The sequence below is a fragment of the Panicum hallii genome, chromosome 5, assembly GCF_002211085.1.
Source record: "Panicum hallii strain FIL2 chromosome 5, PHallii_v3.1, whole genome shotgun sequence".
Taxonomy (NCBI): domain Eukaryota; kingdom Viridiplantae; phylum Streptophyta; class Magnoliopsida; order Poales; family Poaceae; genus Panicum; species Panicum hallii.
Genome location: NC_038046.1, coordinates 50,521,588 through 50,544,073, shown reverse-complemented (window position 1 = coordinate 50,544,073; position 22,486 = coordinate 50,521,588). Strand labels below are relative to the sequence as shown.

The following is a 22,486-nucleotide window of genomic DNA, read 5'->3' as shown; positions in this document are numbered from 1 at the left end:
GGAAAATTTGTTTTCAAATGCATCCTTGAAGTCTATGCGATTCTATATTTTTTCGCTTCTTGTTACGCTAACCCCCCACATGTTCTTCACGTCTGTGTTGTGCCTAAAGCCTCCCTTGAGTTGCTACGCTACGTCTCTGCCTCGGACCTCTGTTTCGCAAGAGAGAAAGGATCGAACCCCTGGGAACTGGCTTCAGGGGGACGTGCTCGCCCTTTACTGGGGTCCAGGGTTGTCTAGCCGCTTAGCCTGGTTCCGTACCCTAAGCCTACACACTCTGCCCCCCTAGGGTGGGTACCGTCGTACCTTGAACCGTGGACCCGGGGGCCGGGACCCCTTTTAATCCCCGAACGCAGGTCCTAGTGCTCTGGCTTGCTACGCAACTTAGGAGGCCTTCGCTGGCCAGACTGAGAACCCGTGGGGACGTCTACTAAACGTCGATCCTAAGTCATGTGCAGGACCTCAGTTTTATGGCAGCTAGTCCCGACCTATCGCGACTATCTCACAGGGGGCCACGGGACCTCGGTGTGCCCAACAGCACTTTGCAGATCGACAATCAGGAAAAAAGCTAAGTTTTTCGCGAAAAGTAGACACATCAAATACTTAAACGCATTACTAATAATGTGCACAAAATTTTAAAGCTATCTTACAATAACAAAAGTTATGTTACAAAAGAAATAACAAAAAGATACTAGCACTACTGCTCTGGTGGTCCGGAGGCACTCCCACTCTCTGCAGGTTCGGGACGTCACCGGAGGCGGGCCGTGACCATGTCCACCGCCTCCTGGACCCTCTCTCGCGTGGCGGCCGCTGTCATCCGGAGGGGTCCGACCAAGACAGGAGTCAGCTGGATGGAGGGGTCATGGCTCCGGAAACTGGTGAGGATGTATTCAGCCATCCCCTGAGCAACTATTCGCCCCTCTGTCTCCAGGAGGTCCTGCATCCCGGCCTCCGCATCCTGTAGCCGCCTGGCGGTGGAGTCCAGCAGTTGGAGTGCGGCGCCAAATGGCGAAGGAGCCTCCGGTACCTAGATGGGGTTGGCTCCGAGTGCCTCTAGCAGAGGGTTCACCGTGCCGACCCATCTTGTTAACCGGCCGGAGCCGGCGCGCTGCTCTGCCAGGAGCCCCTCCACCTTGGCCTCCCTCTCCTGGAGCGCTGCCTCGCGTTCCTGGAGCCTCCGGTTCCCGGCTGCCAGCTCCTCCTCCACGGCCTCTTCCCGCTTCTGGAGCTCCTGAAGCCGGGCCACCTCTTCTACTTCGCGGGCGGCCAGCCATTCTTCTTTCTTTGCTGCCGCCGCCGCCAAATCTGCGAGGGCGGACTTTTCCGCCTCGACCGCTGCCGACGCCTTCCTGTCTGCCACCGCCTGCTTCATCTCCTCCACAGCGATCAGCCCCTCGAGGGCCTCTGCTTCCCGCCGCGTGGCCGCCTTCTCCCGTTGGAGCGCCGCCGCCTCTCGGACGCGAGCTTGCTCCAGCTCCTCCTGCAGAAGCTCGCGCCCCTGCACGAGCTTGGCGCGCTCCTCGGCGTAGCGGGCAGAGACGGAGTTGATGCGGTCGCCCAGGCGAACCTCCCAGTCGGAGAGCCGCTGGCGCTCCGCCTCCAGCTTCTCCCACTCCCGGCGCATGCCAACCTCTAGCTCCTGTTGAGCTTGCTGGCATTTGGCAATGAGCCGGGGGAGGGGGATCTCCGCCGTACTTGGGAGGAGGCGCCTTCCCAGCACCACCTCCGGTTCCTCCTCCTCTGCCAGTGGGGCGGCGTAGCTGGCAACTTCGGCGACCTCCGGTGCCGCTGTCTCTGCTGCCTCCGGTGCCGCTGCCTCTGTCGCCCCCGGTGCAGCCACCTCCGCTGCCTCCGGCGCCGCGACCTCCACCACCTCCGCTACCCCTGGCGCTGCAGCCTCCGTCGTGGCAGCGGTCCCCTCTGCTGCTAGCTCAGCTGGAGAGGGCCCGACCTCGACACTCGGCTCTGTCGCCGATGCCTCGGTCGTCGCAGCGGGCCTGGTGCCCTGCTCCTGGGGGGCAGCTTCGGGTCGTGGCGGTGTGGTGGCCTCCGGCTCCGGGCCCATGGGTCCGGGGACTTTTGGAGCTGTCTCTGGCAGGAGACCTGCTGGGGACGGCGCCGAGGGTCCCGGCGCTGGCTGGGGGCCGGATCCCCCAGTTGGTGCGTCTGAAGATTGCGGCCTGCCATATCACCTGTATGGTTACGGACCAGAAGCCAAGAAAGGAAATGAAAAACCTTGACAAAACTACTTACGGGAAGTCGCACCACTCCCATCTGCCCCGGGCGGCTGGGGGGACCTTCCTCCCTGCCGAGGACCCCCCGGACCTTTGGGGGGCGTCCCCGGCCATTGAGCCTCCTGGCGGCGGCGATGGGGATTGTGGCCTGACCTCGGACGGTGGTGGTGTCGCTGGCCGCCGTTCTGGTGGTGGTGGCGGAGGAGTCAGTTGTCTCGGAGGAGGCCGTCGCGCTTCCTTCGGTTCCCTCTCCGCCTGCCTGCATTGGGGCGGAGGTGGTGGAGCCCCGCTCGGCTCCTCCACCCCCGCCGTTTTCTGGCGTTTGGGCGCCGGCTCCCCGACCAAGGAGCCGTCGCCTCGCTGGAGCCTTCGGGATTTGCTCCCTTCGGCTTGGCTGCTTCGTGCGGGTACTACCCCCTGGCCTTGTCGCTTCCTCGGGCCGGGGCGGCACCCGCATTATCCTTCTGCCGGTGCTCTGGCACCGGCACCTTCTCCTTCCATTTCCCGCTGGGGGCCGGACCTCTGGGCTCCGGCTCTCCGGGACCCTCGTTGGTGCGTTGCTGGCGGTCCGGCGTGGCGCCAGGGATCTGGAGCCCGCGGTTGGGGTCGCCCCCCAGTTGCCGGACCGCCAGGCCGCCCTCGTCCAGGGTCGGCATCAACGCCAGGACCGATGACCGCAGTGCCTAGTCCTCGCACAGGGCCTTCACCCCGCTCGGGAGGACCAGGGACTCGGGAACGAACACCTCGCCGGTCATCGCCCGGACCGCCGCCTCCAGCTCCGCCCTGGTGAAGTTGCCGCCGGGCCCGCGCGCGATCCTGCAGCAGTCATTTAGCCCCATGTACACGTAGGCCATCCGGGACCGCTGCTGCAGGGGGCGATCCGCCGCTTCAGGAAGTCGCCCAGCACCATCATGGAAGTCAGGCCGCTCCTTGCCAGCTTCTTGATCCGGTACAGCACCGGGTCGAGCTCCGCTGGTTTCGTTGGCCTGGCCTTCCATGTGCTCCGGTCGCTCTAGGGACCCTCTGTTGGCAGCTCCAGACGGTCGTGGGGCTCGACTGCCGCATTGACCCAGCCTTCACGCCAGTCCTCCCACTTGGAGCTGGAGAAGGCGGCGATGTAGGAGCCCGCCATCCCGTGCTGGAGCTGGAAGTAATAAGCTCCAATCTCGCCGCGCTTCTTCCCGGTCCCAACCAGGGAGTAGAAATGTTTGAAGATAGTGGTGCAGGGGCGCACCCCCACGAACATCTCCATAAGGTGGGCAAAGACCGCCACGAGGAGGACGGAGTGGGGGGTGAGATGATGAAGTTGGAGGCCGAACTCCTCCAGGAGCAGGAGGAAGAAGGAGGAGATCGGAGGAACCAACCCGCACATAATGTACGAATTGAAAAGGACGAACTCCCCCGCGGCAAGGTCGCGGAGGGGAATCTTGCCGGCCCTGACCTTCCCGGCGTACGCCGGCGCGGTCCACCCCAGAAGGCGCCGCACCGCGTCCAACTGATCCTGGCTCTGGAAGCGGCGCGGGAAAGGAAGCGAAGCCTTGGTGATTGTTGGGAGTGGATTGCAAAAGAGGAGGGAAGAGAAGGGAGCCGAGCGCAAGGAAACCGATCACGAGAAGGGATGCGGAGACGAAGGGGCGCTACGGCGTCTGTTGTTGGCAAAAGCGAAAAGGTAGCCGTTCCCTTCGGCGCCTACCTTTTATGCAAAAAGCTTTTCCCTCCCTGCGCTCCGCGGCAACCGGGAAGAAGTCGAACGGTTGCCTGCACTTGCCTTCCCTCCTCTCACACCCTATGACCGGTGGGCCCGGGCCCGCCAGTCAGCGACGAGGGTGCTGGAGAATTGAGGAAAAAAGGCGGAATCCGAACCGCCCGAGCCACGCGACGGGCTCGAATAAGACAAGAATCTGAACCGCCTGACGCGCGCGGCGTGGGCGGGGGACGGGCCCTTTGGGGTTCCCGCTCTGGCGGAAAAAGACTTACATGCCCTTTCCCGGCGGGAGCAAGCTGTCCACCCGGCGCGGTGCTGGGGTCTGGCCCCACCTGCGGGTTCATCCCTCTCCCGAGGTGGGCCCGGGGCCTCTGTCGGTACATACAGGCAGGGGTACCTCTTGCTAGGGTGTCCCGGCCCTTAAGAACTCACGAATGCGTAATCTCCCCCTCGCCTTCTGGGGGGCGCGGCATACGACCAGGGCCTGACAGCCGGGACCGTGGTCTCCGGACCCTCCCCGTGCTGCCCCGGGTCAGGGGTCTCCGCGTCCCCAGGAAGGTTGGAAGAGCCCTCAGGTAGCTTCCGTGGACCCGGCCTCCTCAGGGAGGTCCGGGGGTGCCACGTATGATGGTCCGCCCATCGCAGGCCAGCCCGCTCCGACCGGCCTTGGGGGCCCGGACCCCCCTCCCCCCGGGAAGGGGTCCGGCGCTGCCAGGTGCCGTCCTGCGGAGGGATCGGGGCTGGCCCTGCCGCATGCTGGAGGCTCCTTGCGGATCACCTCTCCACCTACCAGCATTTAATGCGGTAGCTGGGCTGGGCGCGCCCAAGTCAAAAAGAGCGGCCTGCCACTGACACACGGGGCAGGTAGGCTGACACCACGGTAAGCCTGCCTGATCTGAAGGCGGCGCGTCGTATCACCGTGCACAGTGCGCGGACTGTGTACAGTCCCGTCACGGCGCTGCGCGCGTGATGATGGTCTGTAATAGGCAAAGCCAAGGCGTGCGCTGTAACAGTGCACACGCAACGGGTCAGCGCTGCTTCACCGCCTGACGGGAGGTCCCATCGTAACAGTGACAGCACGGCTTCACTGTTATGCAACGCTGACGCCGGACACTGTAAAAGATAAGGCTGTACACGGCCATATCCTGGCTAAAGATACGCACATCAACTTCTCGATCGAGAAGACTACGGAGAGGAGCTCGAGGAGATGACCTCCATACCTCTCATAGAACAGCTCCTGTTGGCCGGGCCCACCTGTCGGGGCCCCGCTCAGTGTAAGCACTCCCCTTGGACTATAAAAGGGAGAGTGCACTCGTTAGAAGATAGGTTGCACACACACAAGCTTATGCTGCCTTCCATTCAGGCTCACGCAGCCAATACAACTCTCAAGTGGACGTAGGGTGTTACGCTCCGGTGGTCCGAACCACTCTAAAATCTTCGTGTCCCTCCACCGATCGAGCGCTCATAAGTCTCCTCCAAACCCATCCTTAACTAGGATTAGGCGGGTGCTTTCCGCCACCCGGCTGGAGAATTCCTCCAACAGGTATCATTAGTAGACCCGATGGGTATCTGAAATCCGACCAGTACCCTGTGGGTATTGGTACGGGTATAAAATTTTACCCGTTAGACTTCATGGATGCGGGTATGCTTTAGAGTTTCGGGTATTTACTCTACCCGCACCTCGGTAGCATATGCGAAGGTGCGGCGGCGCAGGGCAATCCGCGCCTCATTTTCCGGGGGGTCCGTTCTGCCGCAACTGCATCGTTGCTTGCGCTCAAAGCTGGATATGATCCAGCGACCGACGATCCCTCGCACCCTGTTCAAGTGGGAGGAAATCGTGTTGTTTAAGAAACGTCCGGCGTCAAACTCTGGTTGGGAAACCTCCTCAGCGCACACCTGCAGAGCTGCTATTGCATGACTGTCTCTGGTTCTTCTATGATCAATCTGCCAGAATCGCTCACCCACTTTCCAGCTGGGTTTTCTTTCTTTCTTCCTTTCTTTCTTTACCATGCAGAGGTTGCTTCTGCCAGTGAAAATGTGCACGCACCAAAGCCACCAACCACATCTGCCGCGGTTCCTTCAGATGCACACTTTCTAAATCTGTCCCGTAGGAGAGGAATCGCGCGCTCAATATCATTGTGCTGAAGTCTGAACAGATCTCAAAACAAAAAAAGACCATGTTAAACTTGCATCTGAATTCTGAAGTATACAGGAAAACTCCAGTCACAGACCAAAAGAAAAACCATACATTTATGTTAGCTATGCGTATCTGACAACTTTTCTTGTTGCATGTGTTCATGATTACTTTGTGCTTTGGAGGCTTTGGATTAACGAGTACAGACAATATTGAATTGCTACAGAATTAGAGAGTACAAAATATATTGAATCGCTAAAGAATTAGAGAGTACAGATTAAGACTAATGAGTACTTGTACTTTGGACAAAAAGAATCATACCGGTTTCAGCCTCCTATGATTTAGTGTCTGCAGGGATCGTAGTTGGGGCATTGCTATCGACGTGGTCCACAGCATCGACAGCATATCCAAAACTATCCCCATAAGTTGGATTAGCTGCTTAGCCAACTAAACACTTTCCCCTCACCAAACCAATAAAACATCCAGGTATACAAGAACTTAAATTTATAGCTTGTTCGGCACACAGTTCATGGCAGAAGCAGTACTCCAAAATGGTTATCTTCGGTGGCACAACCAACTCTAATCAACAACAGACATATTTGATCGCACAGCTTCAAGGTCACGTAATCTACAAAGATCACACAATGGCTGATCCTAACGCCTCCTAACGTAGATGTCATCACATATTTTGCGAAGTAGGAGCAAAGCACCCTGCTTCCTTGAAGAGCTCTAACTTGTGAATCTTATGTAAACAAACTGATCCAATGTTTCTAGTTTTTTTCCTTATAAGAATGTTTAGGTAGTATTAAAACTACAATTATTCTTTAGGGCTGAGGACGATATGAACTTAGTATTTCAGGCCTAGATGAATAAATAGTATGATATTATATTAGGATCTGTATGTATGATGTCAAATAGTGATTGCATTAGTGTGCAAAATGTCAATTTTTGTTTACATGGGAGGAGTAATGGCTGAAGTGATCTATGTGCTCCTTACTATTTCATCTTGTAGTTTCTTTCATTACTATTTCATCTTGTCTCCACCTTACTTGAGTACAGGCCCGTGCAACTCCTCATCCCATCTAATCTCTTGTGCTCTTGTCCCACTATGAGATCACAGAGGTGCAAAAACGTTAGGTTGCTCAAAGGTACTACCAATTAACATTGCCTCCACCTTACTTCAGTTTGTTTCTTCAACCCACAGGCTAATTATGAATGAATCGATAGATTTTACCTACGTAGGAATAAAAAAATTAGAATAGTTTCTGTGAAATCATGCATCTGTCAGAAGGGAATTTATGTTTTTTGATGCAACTCTCCTTAGTTTAAGCTATACTAAAAATATTGTTGTCAGTCCCTAGATATCATCAGCATATATAAGGCACCGAGCGAATTTTTAGTGTTTGCAATTTTGTCAAGTCTCTAGAGTTTTTTGTTTCATCTGTGCCATTTCTGATGTGAGATATAGTGAGCACCACATATCTGCATGCACTGATGTCTCGGTAAGTTTTTAAAAAATTTCTTATTTGTTTTCTACAGCCTGTAAACTATAATTGTTTCTCTTTTATTTTCCAAGTTCTGTTACTAAAGTCTGCTGCATTTTAATATTTTATTGATTTTAAAATATTAATAGAAGTGCATTCATTCATCGAGTGCCTAAAAATGAGATCCATGGAGCAAGTATTCAAGTTATTGAAGTAGATACATCAAAATTTTATTTTACTGTTACACAATAGAAGTTTGATATCTTAAGTGAAAAATATGTGCTTTATAGCTTGAAAAAGTAAGATCTGTTCCTGGTCCTGTGGCCAACAATTAAGATCTGTTCCTGGCCCTGTGGCCAACAATGTGGCAATCTTGAGCTACTGTGAGCATTTGATTTATAATTATTAATTACTTAGATTTTCTATCTATGATAAAATATAAATCGGCAGCACACATAACTTGTTACTTAGATAAATTTCTAGCAAACTCAAGATAAAGCTGGTGATTTCAATTTGGAATATTTGCATTATAGAAAATGGGGATCTTTGCACTATATGTTTCTATTGATACTATGAATTATAAGTTTCCTATAACACAACAGTTGGTAATGATTTCTTTCAGGAAATTCTATGGTGGCTACAATATTCAGGTTGTAATGCCCACAGGTAAGCTACAGGAACAACTTCTTTTTGTGACTTAAAAGTGGCAGAACAGATGAATGCATATTACTCTACAAGGAATCTGCAATTTTTTATACTCTTTGAAAGACATGACATACCTAGCAACTAGCAGCCATGGTGAGTAATTTACATTTGTGAGCAATTCTTTTGTTTTTGGTTTGATTATGTCATATGGTGTTTACAAGTAAATATTGTTACACTAACTAACCTTTTAGATTAATATCTATTCTATTTGCAATTTGCAAAGTTCTTTAGTAAATATTTACCTTTTAGATTAACCTTTTTGTTTATATAATATGGTGTTTACAAGTAAATATTCTTTTGTTCCTCCTCCTAGAAAATATAGAATATTGATTTTGACATCTGGTTAGAATTCTATATGCTTAGGCTTTTTCAAAGGTTGCAAAGTTGAATGTACTAAATGGAGAATCTTCACCTAAGTCAGCTTAAATCACTCTTTATAATTTTGGAATTCTGCAAGAATTATCCTCGTAATATATTTGACTTTTTAATCTTATTACGTGTCTGATACTGCATATACCAGAGGAAAAACTTAAAAAGGTGATGCTGTAGGAGAGGGAGAGTTGCCAGAAATCCGAATTTGAAGCCAAATTGAGGCAGGCTGATGTTAGTTTCAAATTTCTAAATTTTATATTGTTGGGAACTCTGAATGAGCAATATTCAGACAACACACGACTTGGCTGGTGCGTCAGTAGGAGCGCATCCGCTAATCCGCAGAATCGGCTGTGATCCGCATCGATCTGGTTCCTGTCTGATGCAGCTGACTGAAACCTCAAGGTCTGAATTCCTGCTTGGGACAATATCATAGCATAAGCTTTGTACATGAAACCATCACAAATCGAACTTAGGCAGTGCTTTGTGCACAATTGAACTATTTGTTGTGGTGTCGATGCCACTGCCAAGAGCCCTGTAACGTGCCTCACTGAACTTGAGGCTGCAGCTAGCTAATGTGTTTAGTCTCTTCTTTTAACTGGTCAGCACTACCGAGGATGATATGCTCAATTTGTTGCCAACAAGAATGTAAGAGAATTTAAATTGAATTCTGAATTGATATCCCTCTTGCAAATATTGCCTATATTATTTTCCTCAAGAATGTTTGGTATTGCGTTAAAAAAGTTTTATCGCCCGTAGCGACGCACAGGCACGAACATAGTAATATAAATGAACGGGTATCAATAATTATCTTTCCTATATTACTCTTATACTACATATACTATCTCATACTACCAATTGATGTTTCAGTGGTACAGATAAATCTCGACCGTCCGATGTTTATGTACAAGTTCTTATGGTTGTATTGTGCGCCGTAAAAGTCCTCTCCTTGGAGCGCACAGTAAAAGTCCTCTCCTTGGACCCCTCCGAGGACACATCAATGTTTTTCTGGGGAGAAAAAGTAATGTGCCAAAACAACAAAAGCTACCTCTGCTTTTGGTGACAAACAACAGCGCTACAAGACGAATATGAGTCCATCAAGTATGAATCCATATTTTCAAGTTGCTTTTAAACCGAATCTGAAAACATACTGTGAGATCAGAAAAGTACATCACTTTGACATTCTGATATTGATTTGTTTGAGGTGTTAGGCCCTAATTCGGTAACTCTGATCCCCTCGTCCATTTTCCCCAGTCTGGCACGAGCACTGCTTGCCAACACTTCGGTCCGTATATATACGAACAAAACTGTTCTGTTCGAGGGAAGCAGAGAAAAATCACTAGAAGTACACATCGTACATGGAGGCGGCGCGCCAGGAGCGTGCGCGCGTTCCATCGCACGGCGTGTGCTCCGAGGTGAGTCATCGCCGGGCGCGTCCACGCTGTGAGGAGGAAAGACATGAAGCCCTGAATGCTCTGTTCTGCTTCAGAGTGGTTCTCCCCATCCATGAACCATGATGTGTCATGATTGTCCGAAGTCCAAAGTAACAGCAATTGTTCCAGAAGCGACTGAACTTGAGATTAACTTCTTTGGTTGATAAACTAGAATCTAGGAATACCCTGCTGACCAGGTTCAGATTCTGCAAAACAGTCCATCAACCATTCAATCATCGATGTTAGAATGGGAAATTTGTTTCTGACACTTTATAATTCTTTATTATAAAGACCAATTGACAACAAAATTGTTAGCTTTGCAACCTTAATCCTGTACAGCTAGCTGCTTCATCTTGCCCTTGTGTTTGGAGAATTTGACCAAAATCCTACCTGTTGACAGATTTGTCCTCTGTTATGCGCATATGCTCCTCAGACTATTTCCTGTTCCATTCTTTTGTTTCTCTGTTACCCTGATTGTTCCATTTACATGATCTAGAATTTCAGGCATAGCTGTGGTGGTGCCAACTGCTTTTCCCTTTATGTCTGAATCCATGTGGCATAAAGAGGAGTACAGCTTTCAGATGTGGAGGACCTTGCAGAGAAACTGTCTTTAGACAGAACACAGACGGTGAGAAACTTCATGACTGCAACATCACTTAAATAACTGGCACTGTAAGAACACTTGAATAACGGCTGGTTCTAGAGAGAGAAACTTGAGGCATTCCTTGCTACTACAAGTCTACAATGTCCCTCCTGCTGCTTGGAACATAATGGATTTGAGAAAAACCATTATTCAGTGCCAAAACTATGAAGATTGTCCCAATGTTCTTCTTCTGGTGTGACCAGTCAGATCACAACGAGTGTATCGATCGGCACAGTACAGACGACAGTAGTGCTGTGACCACCGGCATTCACGTCGAGCAGATCAATATGTTGACGTGCCGACCGTATGTAGGAACACATACATCTTCTCCTCCGGCGTGTGCAGCGAACTCGATCGATCCTGTGCATGTGTTCATCTCCGGCTCTAAACGCGCCATGGCGACTTTCACCCAATATGGCAGGCAATATCCAACACGCCGGCGCATTCACGAGGTCCAAGAGAACAAGAACGCAGAATCCAATCTGCCAGGAGAAAAAGGAGCAGGCAAGACGTTCCATGTGTAGATCGCCAGCGCGTGCACGCACGCATGACTGAGGCAGCGAGATTGCCGGAGGGCGGCGGCGAGGCCGGCCGGCCGGCGCAGCAGCGCCATGCGCGTTCTTGTCGGATGTCTGTTGCTCAAACCTGACTGTGTGGGACACGAATTGGATGGATCTCTCGTGCCCAGAGCCACCCGCTGCAGGTCGCTGTGTGCGACGGCACGGCAACGCCACCCGCCGGCGAGCCGAGAGCCGGCAAGCGAGTTCAGGAAGAGGACAACTGCCCTGGAACACGCGCTAAGAACGGCGTAGAGGCACCCTCCGCCACCCCGCGTCGGAACCCGCGCACGAATGCAACACTCACGAGCTCGGCGGTGCGCCAGGTGCGCGTTCGCCTGCGGCCTGTGGCCAGCGACCACGGCATCTCATCACAAACGCGGTGCGCTAGCCTACGCGCGTCGTGCGTGGTGGCCTGGTGGGTGGAGAAGTCCATGGCCTGGCCACCGGATGGTGAAGAAACGAGGCGATGAGCTCCTGAGACACCTTCAGGCGCGGCCGGCATCCGTGCTGCGAGGAGGTAGTAGGACACGAAGCAGAGCACGGCCACGGTAGGGAGTTTTGCTCTGCATCAGAAGTTCAGAGTGGCTTCAACTGTCAACATGCCATGCTTGTACAGTTGTACGAAGAACTAACAGCAATTACTCTCAGCGATATCCGGAGCAGGGCCACTGAACTTACTTCGGATTAACTCCGGTTGATAAAACTGTAGTACTTCCAAATGAACTTGTTAGCTAGGTTGATAAAATGTTAGGAACCTCCAAAATGCCTGACCGGTTTCAGATTCTGCAAAATGCAAACAGTCCATCAACCATCAATTTTGGAATGGGAAACTCGATCTTGCCAGTTAAAATCACCATCGATATGATTATACATCAGAGACAAGTCCATGAATCAGCTGGCCATAGAATTGGTGTTAGAATGGGAAATTCTTGTAAATTAATTAGGTGGCAGAAGAGTGTCTTTTCCCACTGCAGATTCCGCGAAAACCTTTTAACTGAGGTTTCAATGACTGCGCAATCACAAACTCTTTCAAATATGCCAATGTCCACTGAAAGCCTGCAGTAGGAACAGTAACAGATACGGTAGCTCTGCCTCTACAACAATCTTTAGCTGAGTGTGTGCCAATGCTGTGCTCTCTGAACGCTTTTTCATCAGTCTTAAGAGTCTTACTGAAAATGTATGAGGACACTCCCCTGACAGTTTGGTGAACCAACATTACCGTCGTGTGAAGGCCTGAAGCAATTGTACAAACTTTGGGTACTTCCCTGCAGAGTGACGACAGAACAACACGAGCTATCACTTTTTACACAGACAAGACAGTGTTGAGCTCAACTGGTTAAGTTGGAGTGAGCTGTAAAACAACACAGTTGCAACAGAGCTAATAATTAACCTTGCATCTGATGCTTCATACTCCCTCCATTTCAAAATGCAGATCGTTTTCGCAAATCTATATGCATAGATTTTGCAATGCATCTAGATATACAGTGTCTAGATCTATAGAAAAATTATGCATCTAAATTTGCTAAAATGACCTATAATTTGGAATGGAGGGAGTATTTTCTTGTTTCTGAAATCATTGTAGCACATGAAGTTCATATAAACCAGAGTATATCAAACAGAATTTCCAATCAATAGAGTGTGCTCGGTGTGTTGACTGATTACAGAAGTACATGAACACATGGTACATGATACATAACAGAAGTCTCACGCAGTTGCGATACATTGAACTTTGATGTAGGATACAAAAACCATTTGATTCCCAGTATACCATCAGCTGGTCAAACAATACTCCACACAAGCCATACAGGTCGAACCTAAAACTGAAGGGTACCTTTCATGTCCCATTCATTTGTTTCTCTGTTACCTGATTATTCCATTTACATGATCTAGAATCTCAAGCATAGATGTGGTGGTGCCAACTGCTTTTCCTTTTCTTTTTCTGAATCCACTCTGCAATAATCGAGCCCTGCAGCTGGATGGGTGCATGGCTGCATGGGCAACCCATAAGTCAATATTTTTGTTCTGAATCTGCATAAAGGCCATCACATCAGGAGATGATGTGTGGTGACAGTTTGGGCCTTTAAAAGGCTCCAGTGCAACGTGATGCCCCCACTATGACATTTTAGACAAGCCACAACTCAGTCACAAGGTTGCCTTGGGCTTCCAAATTGCAAAGATTCTGATCATCTAACCTTAGACCATTTTGTCAAACATTGGCAACATTAATAATCTAGGAGCAACGAGAATCATGTTGGTAGTTATGCAAAAAATAGCATTGCCATTCGCTATCAAATTCATTTAAAGTTTCCTTTCAACTTCTAACACTTAACAACATATAAGAAAGCATACTGAGTGATCCATCAGGAACACACTGCTCACCTGTCGGGTGATTGCTTGTGCCTGTCTTGCAACCCATCACAGCATATATATTAGACATTGGTTCCGTAGACCAAACAAATCTGCGATTCATATGTTTCCTGTTGATAGCTATAACAAGCACGACGCAAATCATATACAACCACATGTGCAACATCCGTTCGTTCAACCATATCAGCATCCACCAATATATCTCCAGCATCAAGGAATAAATCTTAACATCTTGAAAAAAAAACTAGGCAACAGATCGAATATCTATGGGTGCAGCATATATCAACTTACTGTCAATGACAATGATACCAGACACGCTTATCTTGTCTCGGCATACAACAGTACTTATCTAGATCAACTTACAGTCAATACCACTGATACTAGATACATTCATCCTGTCTCAGCATACGACAATTCGTTTCCTTTCAGTGGGATACAGGACAGCATTTTATATTCCCACGCCTATTGCCCTCAGTTGGAAACACTAGCTGTCAATGTTAATATTGTCGTCCTCGGTAGCTTCATCATCAAAGGCGGAGCTGTTTCCAGGCAGATTCCATCTCCTTGGCACTGGATTTTGGGGACTTGCCATCGGACCTGTTCTTTGTTGCTGGCGTTCTGCCTTCGTCAGACAACTGCAACTCAAGCCCCTTCGCAGACAGCAAACGCTTCCGCTTTGAATTTGGCCCTTCCACTGGGTCTTCAGCAGCAGAGTTGTCCACTGCCAGAGGAATAAAACCAAGAACATTATCGTCCGTGAATGGAACAGTTAGCATCACACTCAAGGTAATAGTTGAAACAAAATTAATGAAATGCTTAGCTTTTCTAGATTATATCCCTAACCGCAAGTGCTCTGGACCTAGTAATGCAACTCACCCTACTTTGAACATGCTGTAACCTATAGTTTCGTTGGTGCATCATCATTGTTACACACCATGTATATGTAGTTCCATAATTTCCCCTAAACTGAGGACCAAATCCTGTTCATCATGGTGGGTGCATGACTTAGTTTTCTGTGTGTAGTACAGGTTTTTTTTTATATACGAAACAAACCACGTTGCTAGCAGAGTCCAATTAGAAAACAGCTATAGAGCAACAGTTGCACAGAATCAAAACTACTGACGCAAGAAATTGCAAAAAGCAACAGCTATACCTTCCATCAGGCTTGGAGCCAGAGGAATGGCTTGACCATTCTGTACAGCATCCATAGCAAGCCAAAAATTTATTGGGCTGAAATGAACCCACAGGCCACACATGAGACTGTTTCCGACGATAACTCGCAATTTTGTCATGCGGGCTACATATAGTCGCAGCGGTTGGACCAAAGACAATGAAGTGCGTTACATTTTGAGGTTTACGCACCTTAAAACATTACTTTAGATCATAGTATATGAAAATATTTTTTACATGTGTTATAATGTTGGTAAATTTCCATAGAGGAGTTTCAATTTTTTAAATGATTTGCTATTTTTATGGATTAAATGAATTTTCAGTCCTTAGACCGACGCCAGCGGCTGGAGCAACGGAAGGAGCATGTCAGATTTTTTTGAAATGGGCCTCCGAGGCGACGGCCCAGCAGGCGGAGCAACGCGTGGAGAAAAATACCAGTCCAGCGCGGGCGGTTGGGCGTCCATATCCAGTCGAACCGTCTGCCTCCTCCCCCCACCGACGAAACCAGCGCCGTTCCGTAGCACGCGGCGGCGGCGGCGGCGACGAGGACTACCGATCTGGCGACTCCCGAAGCGAGGAACGGGAGGGGAGGCAGATCCGCCCCCGGTGAACCCAGCAGGAGGCGGCGCCGGGAAGGACACGCGGAGAGAGGTGCCAAGGCCGGTGAACCCAGCAGGAGGCGGCGCCGGGAAGGAGACGCGCAGAGAGGTGCCAAGGCGAAGGCAGCTCGAGCGGAGAACGTTGGGGACGACGCTGTCAGCCCGGATCCGCCGTCACCACCAAGCGCATCTTCCTCTTCCGCTCGCCCGCGCCGGTGAGTCGGCCCTAAATCTCCTCATAGCTTTGGTTAGGGTTTGGATCATTCGTTAGGTTACGGTTTGGTTGGGTTCGTTCGGTTGTTCGCCCCAAAATCTCGTGATATCCTCGTTTGTTTCGAGCCGTTCGGTTACAGATTAGGGACAATACACACTGATTATTTTGTTAGAGCGGTTTAATCGGGTCTGCTGTTGTTCATGGGATGGGGGAATGGTGGATGCATGGCAGTATATATGATGCTAATGCAGTCCGATATTAAGCAATTATTAGAATTCAACATGACGCAAATGATAATCTGTCAACATTAATGTTAAGAGTATACAGTAAGGATATGATTGTGGTCAATGTAGCTCAGTGGAATGTTTCTGTCCTTTGGTAAGTTGGTCCATCCCCCCATGCTTCCACCCCCAACCCAGTGTATAAACGAATGAAAAGTATGCTCCTTTTTTCATATCTCTTATCAACTAGGTTTTTGCTTAACATTCGTGCGTGAATTCCTTCTGTTCTAAAAATCATGTTCAGATGTGTATATATGCTCCTTTTAACATTCTGTTCTAAACAAATGAGTATATGTGCATGTCCAGATGTGCTAGCAATTGCAGTCGGGCTGCTTCTGTATTTGGTCCCTCATGAGTGCTGGTAGACTTGAAAATAATTTCTGTTTTCTGGTCTGGTGATGTTGCACCCTAATTCTTGGACCAGAATGATCACACTGTTTTTTTTGTTTCCCATTCACGTTGTGACACTAAACTATTATTTTGCTCACATATCTCAAATGAGAAATGAGATCATCATTTTTCCTATACAAAAACTGAAGGATACCAACAAAGCTGTTTAGCTAGTGTTTAAGTGAGCTAAATGATAGGTGGTCTTGATTTTAAAGTGAGCATGTATTTCTTTCTGTAACCATATGTTGTAGGCAATGTAGGTACCCGAGAACCCCAGTCAAGCGGATGGCCGATCCAAGGAATAACCTTCCACCCCACTCGAGCCAGGGCACCGCGAAGCCCCCAAATTATGGCTCCTTGGACCCAAGTGCTATGGCCGACCCTCAATTTGTTGCTTTTCTACAAGCTACCTATGCTGCCCAAGTTGCCCAAGCTGCCCAACCTGCATATTTTTCAGCGCCCGCGTATATAGACCTTGAGTCGTCCCCAGCTTCATGGCCACCACGCGCTGCCAGCCTTGCCACTTTGCATGCTCAGCTGCGTCCACCCATTGGCTTCCCCGCCATGCCACCTACTCCAAACTTTGACAACAGCCCTACCCAAGTGAAAAGTCGAACCAGCAACTTCACAATTGCTGAGGACAAAGCTATATGTTCTGCCTTCATAAATGTGTCCAAAGATCCCATTGTCGGTGTGAATCAGAGTAGTGAAGCTTATTGGGACCGTGTGCACAAGTTCCTATATTCAAACACCCCAGTAGAGAGACAGAGGCCGCCACAGTCCATCTGGAAGCGCTGGGGAACTATCCAAAAAGATACTGCAAGATTTGTGGCTACAAAGCTGAACAAGACAGGAAAAATCAATCCGGCAAGACGGAAGAAGATAGAGTGATCATGCTGCTTTGGTACAGATGGTGTCTCATATAGCTGTTTTCGGTTGTTACAGATTGAAGATGCCAAGAAGCAGTACCATGCCCTTGTTGGGAAGCCATTCGCATTCATGCATTGCTGGGAATCACTTCGTGGCCAAAGGAAGTGGCTGGACCTTGTGGGGGCGAAAGGAAAAGACGCGGACAACAATGGTGAAGAGTCTGCGCCTGATCTTGTAGACCTTGGCTTCCCTGAAGAAGATGCAAATGACAGTCGTCCAATTGGCCGAGATTCTGCGAAGAAGAGAAGGAGCAGTGAGCTGCAGTCATCTTCCACAGCTTCCGCTTACGTGGAAGTCCTTCAAAAAATGACAGACCACAAAGGAAAACAAATTGTGGCGGAGGTGGAGTGGGCTACTGCTTTCAACGATCGCGAAGATCGGAAGCTCACTTTGGAAGAGAAGAAAAGGGAAGATGGGATCATGAAAATGGATCTATCTGCGCTCGATCCATATCAGCGGAGGTACTTTCGTCGGGAGATCAAGGCGATCCTTGCAAGGACACGTGCTGACGACGATCAGCAGGAAATGGACGACGACTTTGGCGCTTGAAGCCACGGACCTGCTGCTGCCTACTTCGTCCGCAATGGTTGTTTCAATTTTATGTAGTCTTGTACTGTATGACCTAATAAAAGGTGTTGCCGCGAGTAGAGAAACATCGTTTTTTATGTATTGTACACTGTCCGAAACTTGTACCTGAGCTTGTTTGTATTGTTTAGGAAAAATTTTCGTAATGGTTGTTGTGTACCAATAAATGTTGTTAATGTGTCTATGTCTGGACGAACCGCCCAGTATCCACAAGATGGTCCGAGTCCGCAAAAATGTCATCCATTTTCAGCACTTGCTTTGTCCTATGTACTGTATCAAATCGCAGGCAGGAACACACACTGAAAGCGCATTTGATAATTTCCTAAGCATGTCGTATCATAATAACCAAAACTTCCTCAACTAGGCAGAGTCTTTATTACGATGCATTATCTGGTCCACTTTCTTTTCATTGGAACCCCAAGATTAGCACCTCAACTGTTACAAAATTTCTTCGACTCTATTTTGATTTATCTCCAAAATTATTGTAAATTCCCCACTACTTCTCCTTGTAGCTTTGCCAATTATACAGTTTCAAATATGAAGCTAGAGGCAAGCCCCGTTAACCACCAAAATGTTGATCCCACAAAGGTAGAGCGAAAACATTATCCACGTTACACCTCACTATGATCTGTTACTTATTGTAAAGGATCTGTTACATCGCAAATAAAACTATTGAAAAATCCACCCAAGAGTATTTCGCCTCATCTGAGGACTTGTCACTAGCATATAAAATGAAATAACAGCATAGAATCGGAGCTTCCGTGCAACTGAACCTTCATTCCTGACTACCAAATTCAGAGATAAATACGAACTGACTGACAGGCCCAAATGCATGCTGCTCCCTGCTCAGGATCAACAATGGTATCCTTCCTACAGTTCACCGTCCCAGAGCTCCTCATGGGTCTTGTAAACACTCTGAGGGTTAACAATGAAGTTGCCTTTGAGAAGCCTAGCCTGAAGATCACAAATTAAAATCATCAGACGCTCATACTTGCAGCATGAAAAGGTCTTCAAGGGAAAATGATGCCAAGATAGTAATGGACTGCATTGGTTGAAAAACGGTCTAGAAATTTCTCCTATGCAGCAAATCATGCTGCGTGAAACAATGAAAATGCACATTGCGCTATATATATGATCAGCACCCCTGTCAATATATTGTTCCAGAAAAAAGATTGATGACAGGGGCCAACATGAGTTTTTAGTGTCTTCTGTGGATCCATAGGGACATGAAGCTGTGTATATTGAACAATATAGCAAAGGAAACATAGCATTGCCCTATGTAGCAATCAATCATGATCACTAGACAATGGTGGTGGATTTGGTTCCACCCTAGGTATAGCTAATACTGCCAGTGAGAGTGAATAAAACAGTACTCCAGCCAGACTGGTGTCAGCACATGATAGCCACTTGTTGAACACAGACTTTCAGCTGGTACGTATAGGTGTGTACAGGGAATGCAGTATCTCACTAAAACATAATCACATTAAAATTATAATAATATGTTTATAGTAAATATTGCAGCTGCATATGTTACTCTGCACAAGTGTGATCAAGGGGAAAATAGGAGCAGGCACCCTTACCAGAAACCTGTCACAGAACCATCAGTTTTCCAACTGCAAGAAAGCTAAAAAAGAACTACAAATGCTACTCACTATAAATTTAGCATTCTCCAGGTGAGCAGACTCAGTAGACGAGATTTACACATGGGTTTGTTTATCAGGATAAAATCAAATCATATGAATTTAAGAAAAGCATAACAGAGCAATCTTGAATATCAACTTATCCTATAAATATGTCTTATTATTATCAATAAATACCAATGTAATTTATCCTCATTAATATATTGTAAGGGTATCACACGCATATATACCTGCTTAATCTCAGAGAACTTTGCAAGAAAGTCATCTGGAATAGAGCAATCGTAAACATCAAGGGTTTGCTTTATCCTTTCTTCATTTGTGCTCTTTGGTAGTACACTGTGACCCATCTGAATGTTCCAACGCAAAGCCACTTCTGCAGGTGTTTTCCCAAGTTTCTCAGCTATCGAGATGATTACTGGTTCTTTCAGGACATTACCATTCATCCAACTTGTACCAGGTGAACCTAGTGGCGAGTACGCCTGCAAAACACATGTGGAATAAAATTAACAAGAACAAATTTGTATTTCACAAAAGCATTGCAGCCTTTTAGAGATAAAGAAATGCACAAGGTATTCAGAATTTCAGATTAAAAAATAGATATATATGAGGTAATTAGACTTACAGTAACATGAACACCAGTTGACTGACAGAAATTATGGAGCTTAGTTTGCTGCCAGCCAGGATGACACTCCACCTGAACAACAGCTGGAGGTACAGGAGCTACAGCAAGCAAGTCCCCCAATTTCTTTGATGAGAAGTTACTCACACCAATTGCACGGGCTTTGCCAGCATCATATAACTTTTCCATTGCTGCCCAGGTAGCAGGGATGTAATATGGCTAACTGAATGGACAGAATTCAGGGAATAGGATAGCAGCACTCATATTCAACAAATGACAGAGAAAACCATAATTTCACTTTCCGAATTATAAACTATAGTAATAGCACACAACAGGCTATCATGGACAATAGAATTCTGCCAGTATATCTGATCAACTTTTAAGGTATAATGTAGTTCAGACAAATGCTCGTTTGCTTGCTGAGGACACTTTACTTTATTAAAAAATAAATAAAATGAATATATAAAAGTAGGGGTATCAGTACACACAAAGCAAGATACTAATAATATAGAGATCATAGTAGAGGAAATCTGATACTGAAATATATAAAAGTAGGGGTATCAGTACACACAAAGCAAGATACTAATAATATAGAGACCATAGTAGAGGAAATCTGATACTGAAATATAACGGTAAACAGGCTCTATAGAAAATAAGTGAGAGTGGTGCAACACGTTGATGTCATTGCACGATCCGGGGATGCCAAAATCATAGCTTCTTGTTTCCTTGCTTCCTGACCGGCAAATTAATTCCATGAGGAAGCCTCGAAGCCCGGTCTGTACAAGAGACCGTATCAGTGGGTGATCGTAACGGTGGATATAAATGATATAAATAGAGCTACGTGCACAACATTGAGTAAAGTTAACGTACCATAATCGTGCACCCGATTAGTTCGAGCGTCGACGACAATTTGCCTACACATGCTCCACCAAATCATCACGAAGTCGATGGTGCGTTGTTTTGCTTTGGATGAGCTTGTGCCTTGCTATCAACTCCTCTATGGGGGGAATATTTCTTCCTATGCCAAGGTTAGGATCGGTAGCGTCATCATAGTCCTCCCACCTTGGAAGTGGGAACTCCCTCTCATCTTCGATGGTCATGTTGTGAAGAATTATGCAACATTCCATGACGGATTTGAGCACACTTGGTTTCCAAAGCCGAGCTGGCTGGGCAACAATCCTGTACCTAGCTTGAAGTACACCAAATGCCCTTTCAACATCTTTTCTGCACTCTGTTTGCTTGAGTGTAAAGAATTTTTGCTCTTCAGTTATAGGACAATGCACGCCCTTCACAAGGGTAGCCCACTCAGGGTATATACCATCAGCAAGGTAGTAACCCATGTCATATGATTTTCCATTGACGCTGAAGTTAACAGGAGGGGCATTACCTTGAGCCAGGTCATCAAACAAGTGAGAGCGGTGCAACACGTTGATGTCATTGCACGATCCGGGGATGCCAAAATTGGCATGCCATATCCAGAGGTCTGATGAAGCCACGTCCTCTAGAATGACAGTGGGGGTGCTGACAATGACCACTATAGAAGCCATGCCATCCAGTAGGGCATTTGTCCCATTGCCAGTGCATGCAATCCAAACTCCCAAGCATGCCAGGGAAGCCCCTCCTCTCACCTATTTCCAGCAGCCTTGCAACATCTTGAGCATTTGGACGGCGGAGATACTCATCACCAAATAAGCGGATTATTGCCCAAGCAAATTTCTATGTCGCTTCTGCAATTGTAGTCTTTCCCATCCTAAGTTTCTCATCAAGCTCGTCTGCTGAATTGCCGTTGGCCAGCATCCTCAATGCAGCAGTAACCTTTTGCCTAGGGGTGCAGCCTAGGAGACCCCTTGCGTCCGGGTTTTGCCTGAAGTAGTAGTAGTTTGAAGCAATTGTTGTTGTGATCCAGTGGAACAATCGCTTTGTCATCCTGAACCTACAAGCATGCGGTCAATCATTACATAAATATTGTGTACAGCAAGTGTAAGTCTGCACAAAGCAGGTAAATAGAAATAAAAAATCATCTCACCACCAAACGTCTGGATGAGGCAGTAGCATATTCAGACATTACCAAGCTAATGAAAACATGCAAACGAACGATTGGCATTTAAGTTTTGATACTATTGGTACATGTCTTATAATCACAAAAGCGATGATATACAAAAAGCCGTACCATAGACAGACACTCTAATTGCAGTGCTACAACACGCTATTGGTAAAAACGTTGGAGCCGTACCAACGTGCTCCAACAATGTAGTGCTACAACACGCTATTGGTAAAAAAATAAGGCCGGTCAATATTTACAAGCAGCCCAAACCTTCTTCTAAACGCTTTGTCGTCGTAAACATGGATGTCGTTGAAGTAGTCTTGCCCAAGCCGGGCGTCGCCTTCGTGTAGCCCTCGCAGCACAACTTGGCGACCCGTCACGGA

General features: G+C 47.8%; 4 protein-coding genes and 1 long non-coding RNA gene across 5 annotated transcripts; 2 read left to right on the top strand and 3 right to left on the bottom strand.

Annotated features, from left to right (window-relative positions):
* Nucleotides 1-638: 638 nt before the first annotated feature.
* LOC112892729 (atherin-like) lies at nt 639-2,062 on the bottom strand. Its single transcript, XM_025959853.1, has 3 exons — nt 1,721-2,062; nt 1,317-1,564; nt 639-642 (listed from the first exon to the last, which is right to left on the bottom strand). Exons 1-3 carry the CDS (start codon nt 2,060-2,062, stop codon nt 639-641), a joined length of 594 nt encoding a protein of 197 aa, XP_025815638.1.
* Nucleotides 2,063-6,803: 4,741 nt separating this feature from the next.
* On the top strand, nt 6,804-9,220 carry LOC112891867. Its single transcript, XR_003228616.1, has 2 exons — nt 6,804-7,218; nt 8,177-9,220. It is a non-coding gene; the product is annotated as an uncharacterized LOC112891867 (long non-coding RNA).
* A 7,629-nt stretch (nt 9,221-16,849) lies between these two features.
* Nucleotides 16,850-17,764, top strand: LOC112892728 (glutathione S-transferase T3-like). Its single transcript, XM_025959852.1, has 2 exons — nt 16,850-17,152; nt 17,231-17,764. The coding sequence occupies exons 1-2, from the start codon at nt 16,850-16,852 to the stop codon at nt 17,762-17,764; spliced, it is 837 nt and encodes a 278-aa protein (XP_025815637.1).
* Nucleotides 17,765-18,546: 782 nt separating this feature from the next.
* Nucleotides 18,547-20,261, bottom strand: LOC112895028 (NADPH-dependent aldo-keto reductase, chloroplastic-like). Its single transcript, XM_025962892.1, has 3 exons — nt 20,063-20,261; nt 19,671-19,919; nt 18,547-18,754 (listed from the first exon to the last, which is right to left on the bottom strand). Exons 1-3 carry the CDS (start codon nt 20,246-20,248, stop codon nt 18,671-18,673), a joined length of 519 nt encoding a protein of 172 aa, XP_025818677.1. The 5' UTR covers nt 20,249-20,261; the 3' UTR covers nt 18,547-18,670.
* A 712-nt stretch (nt 20,262-20,973) lies between these two features.
* On the bottom strand, nt 20,974-21,606 carry LOC112892727. The gene has a single exon (XM_025959851.1). It carries the CDS (start codon nt 21,604-21,606, stop codon nt 20,974-20,976), a length of 633 nt encoding a protein of 210 aa, XP_025815636.1.
* Nucleotides 21,607-22,486: the final 880 nt, after the last annotated feature.

Excerpts from the sequence above, each read along its gene's own strand:
- LOC112892728 (XM_025959852.1), top strand. The coding sequence starts at position 16,850 with ATGCCACCTACTCCAAACTTTGACAACAGCCCTACCCAAGTGAAAAGT. Across the intron at positions 17,153-17,230 it reads AGACAGGAAAAATCAATCCG|ATTGAAGATGCCAAGAAGCA; the intron begins GCAAGACGGAAG and ends CGGTTGTTACAG.
- LOC112892729 (XM_025959853.1), bottom strand. The coding sequence starts at position 2,062 with ATGGGCCCGGAGCCGGAGGCCACCACACCGCCACGACCCGAAGCTGCC. Across the intron at positions 1,565-1,720 it reads CAGAGGAGGAGGAACCGGAG|GTTCGCCTGGGCGACCGCAT; the intron begins GTGGTGCTGGGA and ends TCCGACTGGGAG.
- LOC112895028 (XM_025962892.1), bottom strand. The coding sequence starts at position 20,248 with ATGGAAAAGTTATATGATGCTGGCAAAGCCCGTGCAATTGGTGTGAGT. Across the intron at positions 19,920-20,062 it reads CAACTGGTGTTCATGTTACT|GCGTACTCGCCACTAGGTTC; the intron begins GTAAGTCTAATT and ends TGTGTTTTGCAG. Across the intron at positions 18,755-19,670 it reads AGTTCTCTGAGATTAAGCAG|GCTAGGCTTCTCAAAGGCAA; the intron begins GTATATATGCGT and ends TGTGATCTTCAG.
- LOC112892727 (XM_025959851.1), bottom strand. The coding sequence starts at position 21,606 with ATGGCTTCTATAGTGGTCATTGTCAGCACCCCCACTGTCATTCTAGAG.